Below are 8,306 nucleotides of genomic sequence, written 5' to 3'. Positions count from 1 at the left end.
GAGAGTCGCTGCTGGGAGTAGACTGGCAGTGATCAGCTCTGGTGATCGTGGCGCAGCCGTTCCACGGTGCTTACGTCCCCGGTGTGAGTGGGCCTTCACTGGAACACGTAAGAGAGAGCACATTACTACCTTTTTAGCCTCTCTCCACTGGCTGCCTGTGCATTTTAGAGTCCATTTTAAGATTCTTTTATTTGTTTTTAAATCTTTAAATGCTCTCGCCCCGCCTTACCTCTCTGAGCTGCTCCATCCATACACTCCTGCCCGGTGCCTCAGGTCAGCTGATCAGCTGCTTCTGGAGGTACCTAGGGCTAAACAAAAGCTCAGAGGGGATAGAGCCTTTTCTGCTGCTGGTCCTAAATTATGGAATGACCTCCCTCTACGCATTAGACAAGCCCCTTTACTGTCCATTTTTGAAACGCATCTTAAGACCCATTTTTATTCCTTGTCTTTTAACCCAGCATGAGACTCTGTTTCTGTTTTTGCTTTATTGTTTTAATATTGTCTATCATTTATTATTGTTTTATATTATGTTTTATGTCTTATATTTCATGTTCTATTTCGTGTACAGAACTTTGTATCAGCCGTGGCTGTCTTTAAAGGGCTTTATAAATAAAGTAGCTGCGTAGAATGAGGCACAGGGGGAACCTGAACCAAAACCAGTGCAATGGAAAAAACATGACAGACAGGGAGATGTTATTCCTCAAAGGCCGTCATCCAGTCAAAGTACTAGTGACATGCCACATTGTCAGTATTCATCCTCACAACTTTTGTTCACCAAAGAATTTCAGTAAGTAAGTATTTTTTTATTGTTTCTCTTTGTGCATGTGTGTCTGTGCAGGTTTTATTTTGTTTTGTTTTCTGTAATACAAAGTCAGGGATATATTCTGTTTATCTATAAGTATCAGGAATATTTAAACAAGTTGCAAGGAAGCTTGGTATTGTGACTCATTATTTAAAGAGAAGGGGTGGGAGTTCATAAGTTATTCTTCTTCTCACTCCTTTTCGAATTTGTATTCCTATGTTTAAATGTTTTGCCTTATTTTTATTTTTTTGCATATTTGAAATAAAGAAAAAATCAATCAATCAATCAATCTCTCTCTTTTTTTTTGTCAACTGATCAGCATCAATGTCCAGGTAAAGCCATGACATTATTTTGGGATTAAGTCCATCAAATTGGTCCATATAAATTGGAGTGGATTGGACTAGTGTTCTCTCCACAGCACCTAATTTGGTCTGAATCAGCTACTTGCCACCTGTAGTTGCTTTAAAAAAATGTTATTATTTCCTTGTTTAACACAGAACAGTCCAGATGTGAAGCACCTAGTTATGATGTCGCAGTGTCAACCCAACAACAGGTACTTGGATATGTTGGGATTTCATTTTGACTTTTATAGTTGTTTTTGAGTTAGGCAGAAATGTAAAGGCTGTTGTGCAGTCCTAAGCCATAACACCTACAGTGTTTGGTTCACTTTGTGGCAGAGTTTCTTTATTTCTTTATTTTTTCTGTTAGTGCCTGAAACTGAAGTGCTTCGTCAGGAGCTCCTTCAGTTGTTGGAGAATGGAAAATAGGACGCAGAAGTGACTTGTGACACTGGGAGAGATCAGAAACACTGTGTCCTCACAAAAGTGGAAAGAGGCCAGGCCTTCTCTTGACAATATGTTAAGTACTCTGGATCCACACCGTGCAGGTCAGTGTGGCAAACAAGTTGTTGTGAGGTGTCTGGACTGCCTCTCCCATTCCTTTGTGAGAACTGTGATATTGCAGTTCACACATGCTTTTTCCTGCACAACAGAGAGGCAGTAACAGGAGGGTTTTTGTCACTTACGGCATTTGTAAAAATGCTGGATGACAGAACAGCCCACTTCGGAAGAGTGAGTTTCAAAATTTGCCAAGGAAATTGTGTGAATCAATGTTTATATGATGACTGTCCTTGAATATTTTTTTGTGTCTGTCCTCTACTTAAAAGACTGGCACAATATCAGCTGATGCCTTCAGTGAAAGCTTCTTGGAGTGGAATGCTGTAAAATTTGAGGTGGACAAGATATGCAAGGAGACATGTTTTAGCTGCCCTGTCTGCACTCCAGACATGCTTGCGGTCTCATTTGATGGAAACCACAAGCTTTATCGCTTCAAATCAGGGGTGCCCAAACTTTTTTCGGTGCAGGCTACATCAGCTTGCCTTTCTGTTATGGGGGGCCGGGGTCAGTCTATAACCGGAAATTATATCAGTCCCACCAGGATTTCGCTGGCCTTTTTTTAAATAGTTGCAGTTCCCCGGGAAGCGGCGAGGTCCGGGCAGGAGGGCGCTGTAAAGCTCGCGTCCGGAACACTGTGTGGCCATCCCTGACCCGCTGAGTTGAATCCCCCGGACAGACTGCGTGAAAGTTGCGGAAAAATCGCGGTGATTGGTTAAAATTGCAACACCCCCCTGAATTCACAGGGATTCACTGAAGTTGCGTTGAAGTTGCAAATCGCAACATCGTGAATTCCTGGAGGGTCTGTGTTATGGTATCATTTACGGTACAGTCAGGCCTGACGCCGATTACCACTACTGCGCGTGTGTGTGTGTGTGTGTGTGTGTGTATGTGACAGAAAGGCAGACGTGGCAGTGGAAGCTGCAGCCGCAGTTTGGAGAGAAAAGCAAAGTAAAACAAACAAACAAAAAAAAAACCGATGCATCGACAACTAATCGTTTTTTTTGTTTGTTTGTTTTTGTTGTTTTGATTTTGTTCATCGACATAATCGTGACTAATCGACTAATCGTGGCAGCCCTATTGATGACACACTGCAACTATGGGTGGCTGATGTGCAGAAATGGGCTGAAGGTGAGTCTCAATATAATGCACTGCTTTACAACAATAGGACCCACCACGGCCTCATTGATGAACTTAAGGTGGAATTAACATCTCTTTGACAGTGTCAACAAAAACTGAAACATTAACCCATAAGAATCCAGACCCATTTATCCTTAAAGGAAAACTATGTGGGTTATACCACAGATCAAGTGGACCACATAGAACACATTTCTAAAGGTTTTTTCAGAATAACACTTTTTATTCCCAAATATCTGTATTGTTACATATATGTCACATTGGGCGTTAATGGTAAACATATTCCTTATTTGAAAATAAGTAAACCTGACAGTTTTTACTGCCTGCTAACACAAAAATGCCTTTTTATTTGCATTTCCATAACATATATCAAAACTATGACTTCAATAGCAAGGTTTAACATAACATTCTTCGTCAGTTTTGCTTTGCATAACAAAATATGCAAACTGCATGAAAAATAAATAACACTGCCTATTTGGCAGCATTCGCAATAAGCTACCATAGCTACAGAGAACTGAACAACAGACCTAAAACATAAATTGTGCAAAAGAAACTTAAATGCTGAAGAGAAATTAAACTGTCGTATAATCAGCACCATGTCTGGAACATTTTCTCAGTACTTAGGTCTGTAAACTATCTTTAGCCATTTAGCCTAGGCCAGATGGTATAACTTGAAACAGTTTCGTTCCTCAGTGAAGCAAAGACGCACATCACATTTCTCACACAGAGTGGTGGTTGCATTGATTTTGCAGAGTTTGCAGCGGCCACGTTTGTCATGTTTCACAGGCCAATGTGCGACTTGGTCAGTGCGAACATCATCTGGAACTCCAACACGAATCCTCTTGGGCAGTGGTGGTGGTGGAGATGTGGCACTGAGTGATGGGCGGCCTCTTTGTGCCTGCCAAAGAATGAGGCTAGTGGCAACCTCTGCCTGGAACCTCCTTTGTTTCAGTGTGTTTTGCACACCAAGTAGTTTGCAGTCACGGCGGTAGATCAACCATGCATTAACCAGACCTAACATGATGGTGTGCCAGAACAAGTAGATGTACCACCTCCGTGACCTCATGTGGTACTTGCACCTTGCAATGCATGCATCAAGGAGGTCCACCCCGCCCATGAATGTATTGTATTGTTTCACAATGTGTGGTCTGCTGACCTCCACAAAGGCCTTGTCTGCTTTGCTCCAGCGTTGAGCATTGTCTTGAGGCTCAACTCCACAATATGATGAGATCAGTATAACAGATTTATTGTCATACCACTTGACAATGACCATGCTTTCTTCTTTTTCCACCCTGGAATCAACAGATCCTCTGCCTCTCTTGGCAAGACTTTTCTCGTCTTCAAGCTGACACGCGGCCAAGCGATTGGCGCGCAGAGTTCCTACAAAGTAGATCTTTCGTTGAAGAAGGTTGAGCACCAGTGGTGCTGAAGAGAAAAGATTGTCGGCAAATACTTTGTAGTTGTGGTCTGATGGGAGAGTTTCACAAAGCTTGACGACAACATCACCTCCCATGCCAAGTGAAGATTTTTTACTGGTGCCACCTTCATAGACTGCAAAATCACAGAGGATTCCTGAGGCAGAACAGCGGCTCCAAATTTTCAAACCCCAAGGGTGGGGCTTGCCCTTAACATACTGTCTTATTGGGCTGTGTGTCCCTCTGAAGGACACCATTTGTTCATCGATAGAGTTGTGCTCTTCCGGGGTGATATCCAGGCATTGTTTACGAAACATATCCAGCCATGGCCGGATCTTCCAACACTTATCTTCAGCTTGCCTGTTTGATACATCAGTGTTGTCAATGAAATGCAGAGTTGCCAGCAGGTTCTGAAAACGATTACGTGACATGACGTCAGCCACCATGGGACACCTTGTGTCATTTTCCCAGTATGCACGATTTCCCGACAGTTGGCAAAGACCCATGCGCAGGTAGACGCCAATCAGTATTTCTAGTTCTTTTACAGTGGTGTTAACATTGTTGTGATGTGCAGATTTTTGTACACTGTACAAATTTGTTTGTTCCTTTAGTAACTCAAGCATTTCTGGTGTTATGAACTTTCTGAAGTACTCCAGAGGACTAAGAAGATTGTCTGGAGGTGTTACATGTGGTCCTTTGAATGTACACTCAGGGGCTTCAAAAGGTTTGTTCCTCCACGACAATTGTGTTTTCCCTTGGACAGTTTCTTGTTTTTTACCTAGGACGGATGTATTTTGCTGCCCTGAATTCACGTTTGGTTGTGGTACATCATCTGATGTACTTGATTCACTACTGTCTGAATCACCACACTCACTTGACTCGTCACTCTCCCTGTCTTGACTATTGGGATTGTAAAGAGGGTCATCAGGGTCTTCATCTGAGCTATCGTCACATCCCTCAAACTCACTATCATCTCCCATGATGGCCTCCAGTGCATCATGAAGAGTGTAGTGCTTGTTCCTTTTCATACTACAAATTAAATAGAAATAACAGAATATTTAAAAACAAGAATAAGACATTTACATTTTTATGGGATCAGCATAGGATAGTAAAAATGTGTTAACATTATGTATAGGTTTGCTAAAAAAAATATTTTGTAACACAAACCAAATACTTTCATATTATTTTGTGTTTCTAATTGTTCAGTACACTTTTAATTGACCAGCAGAACATATTTTAACTTAATATAATTGATACAGCTAAATTCATTGGGTGGGATATAACCATTTTTGTTATTGTGACAAATGGGTCACATCAGATTTTCCCCTCTTATTTTAAGGCTGAAAGCCCGATGTGACATATATGTTACAACGATATTTTTGTAACTTGTTTGATATTATTTTCTTCAACAAATATGGTCAGACCATGTTGAAAGTAATATAGGACATGTTATCATCAGCACTGAACTGTTAAATGTTTGAAATTTCCTGTAGTATAAAAAAAATAGCTTCTTGGAATTAGCTGCTACATTGAATTTAGCACACAGGCCATACCACCATTTTGAAGAGGTCACTTCCTGTCACAGTCACATGACTGTCACATGGTCATCATACCAGGATGTTACATAAATGCGACTTAGGGACTTAATGGGTTAAGATCGGACATAAAGCTTTATACAGAAGAGTCTGGGACATTCAATGTGCTTGTTACACTGGTGTCACCATGGGTTCTTATGGGTTAAGCCTCGTAAAAGCAGAATGTATGGCAGAGTTGTTGTATTTGATCAAATTGGATTGTACTTGGACTGAAGTGGCTGATCAGTGTGGAATGGTGTCATACAAGATGGTTTTATGAACTTGAACACCAACATACTTGTTTTATGATAATGCAGCACACAAAGGCTAAAGACATCTTATATTAAATATCTGTCAAGTCACTGGTATCAGAGACTCCACTGTAGTTAAGTTCATACACCTCACTGACGAACAACAGAAAGAAAGTTATGTTCTCTTATGGTATTATTCTTATCTCTCTCTGCATCACACTTGACAATAGTTTATATTTCCTGCAGTTGGTCGGGGCTAATTTCGAACCCTTTATAGCACACATAGTACAGCTTTTTTACGGTGTTCTGGAAAGGGACATGGAGTTTTCTCTCAGCCACCTAAAATGGAACAATACACTTATAACATTTCTGTGAATGTTACTGTTTAATATTTACTGTTTAATATTACTTACTATATGCTTTAAAATTCTGCTAAAAAGACTGATTGCTGAATGTAAGTGAGTGATAAGTTTTATGTACTATACTCATACTGTACACTTAATGTTACTCTCACATAGAAACGGATCAAACTGATGGCAGCCTTAAAGCATTGCAGGAGCAATAGAGGAGCTTGTCATCATCAGATTGTGAACACAATTTTTACAAACTGGTATGTCACAGTTTCTTTGAAATACAGTTTGATCCCTTTACAGTTTGTAAATGTATATGGTACATGTACAGCAGCTTTGTAAACCAAATAAAATCGTATCCCGGTTTGTTTGTTCAAGCTGGATGTGATGCATGTTCTTCAAACAAATTGAAGAGTGTGGATTTTAGTCTAAACATACATTATACGCCAAGTGTATTTTTTTTAATGATATTTACAGATAGCAACAAGAGGCGACATAGAATTCGCAAAGGTCATCTTGAATGAGAAAAAACGCTTGGCGGCTGCTGTCGACGATTACAACAAGCTGGCTGAACCTTCAAAACAATGTATGTCCAGTGATGCCCTCATCCAGACCGACGTATGGCCCTGGCAGAACACAAGTGAACGTAAGCTCTTTATTTTAAGACATTTCAATTGTATCCCGTTTAAACAAATAACCCAGTATCTGAGCACTAGTTGGAAGTTCTGATCTTGAATCATAATATTCTGTGTTTTCCCTTCTGATGTTGAAACTGTAGCTTCTGCAGACCTTAAGACAAAAACAGAGGTCTTTGAGAAGGTGATGGCTGTGAGGTGCCTTAAAAAAGGGAGGAGATGATCCTTTGCAGGGAAATGCAGCGCCACTGGAACACAAAAGCACCAGGCAGCACACTCAGTTTTGCTCAGTGTTTGTCGAAAGAAATCATCAAAGTCCAATTTGAGATGTTTGCTATGGTGGTGTGTGTGTTTATTAAAAAACATGCCGGCACACTGGTGAACTGACAGTCACAGAACGTATCTGAGCCAGTGAGTTGACCCAGAGCAAATGAAACTGAGCACTTGAAATTGAGCACAACAACCGTGATCAAAGAATATGTAAAAGAGTAGGGAACATAAGGGAAGGTACTGTGGGGTAGGAAACAAAGAGCACACCTGAAGTTCAAGTCAAGCAAACAAAGGACAGGAGGCAGGAAGGGCACATATTTTGCATATTACAAGACCAAGGCCTAAAATTAGGGGGGCTGGTAGATGTTCATAGACGTCACCTGATTAGCGAGTCTGCACTGTCCCCAATGTGTATTGTATTGATCAAGGAACCAATCCACTAGGGGCTAAAAGCTTCCTCCAGATATTACTTGATTCAGTAAGCTTACACTATTTTTCTTCATCAGTTTAGAACATAACATGCTCCCTGACTCTGAGGAACTGTGTCCCCAAACAGACAGCAGGCAGCTATGGAGAACTCTTGACAGCTGTGTGAATTGAGGAATACTTTACTTTTCAAGTGATTTCATGACAGCTATCCTCATCCACATATTCCTGGATACATAAAGTTACATGAACAACCTCACATTTCACAATCATTGGTAATAATGCATCTTTAATAAATGAGAATAGTGATGTTTGGATTTAGATAATTTGATTCATGCTCATGATGTCCACGCATGGCAGATGACCCATTACAGAACTCCATCCATCCATTATCATTAACTGCTTTCCTCATCAGGGTCACTGTGGGGCTGGAGCCTATCCCAGCTGACACTGGGTGTTGTGGAGAGATCGCTAAAAGTCAATGGCACCAGGTGAAGAGGGAAGGAAGCGTTCAGGAGCCTCTGATGTCTTATGCTGTAATATTTATTGAAGC

General features: G+C 40.8%; 1 protein-coding gene across 1 annotated transcript; it reads right to left on the bottom strand.

Annotated features, from left to right (window-relative positions):
* Positions 1-3,345: 3,345 nt before the first annotated feature.
* LOC104934979 (piggyBac transposable element-derived protein 2-like) lies at positions 3,346-5,293 on the bottom strand. Its single transcript, XM_027283741.1, has one exon. The coding sequence runs from the start codon at positions 5,273-5,275 to the stop codon at positions 3,485-3,487; it is 1,791 nt and encodes a 596-aa protein (XP_027139542.1). The 5' UTR covers positions 5,276-5,293; the 3' UTR covers positions 3,346-3,484.
* Positions 5,294-8,306: the final 3,013 nt, after the last annotated feature.

This window comes from Larimichthys crocea, chromosome I (genome assembly GCF_000972845.2).
Source record: "Larimichthys crocea isolate SSNF chromosome I, L_crocea_2.0, whole genome shotgun sequence".
NCBI lineage: Eukaryota > Metazoa > Chordata > Actinopteri > Sciaenidae > Larimichthys > Larimichthys crocea.
Note: the sequence above shows the minus strand (reverse complement) of the source record. Positions and strands in the feature narration are given on the sequence as shown.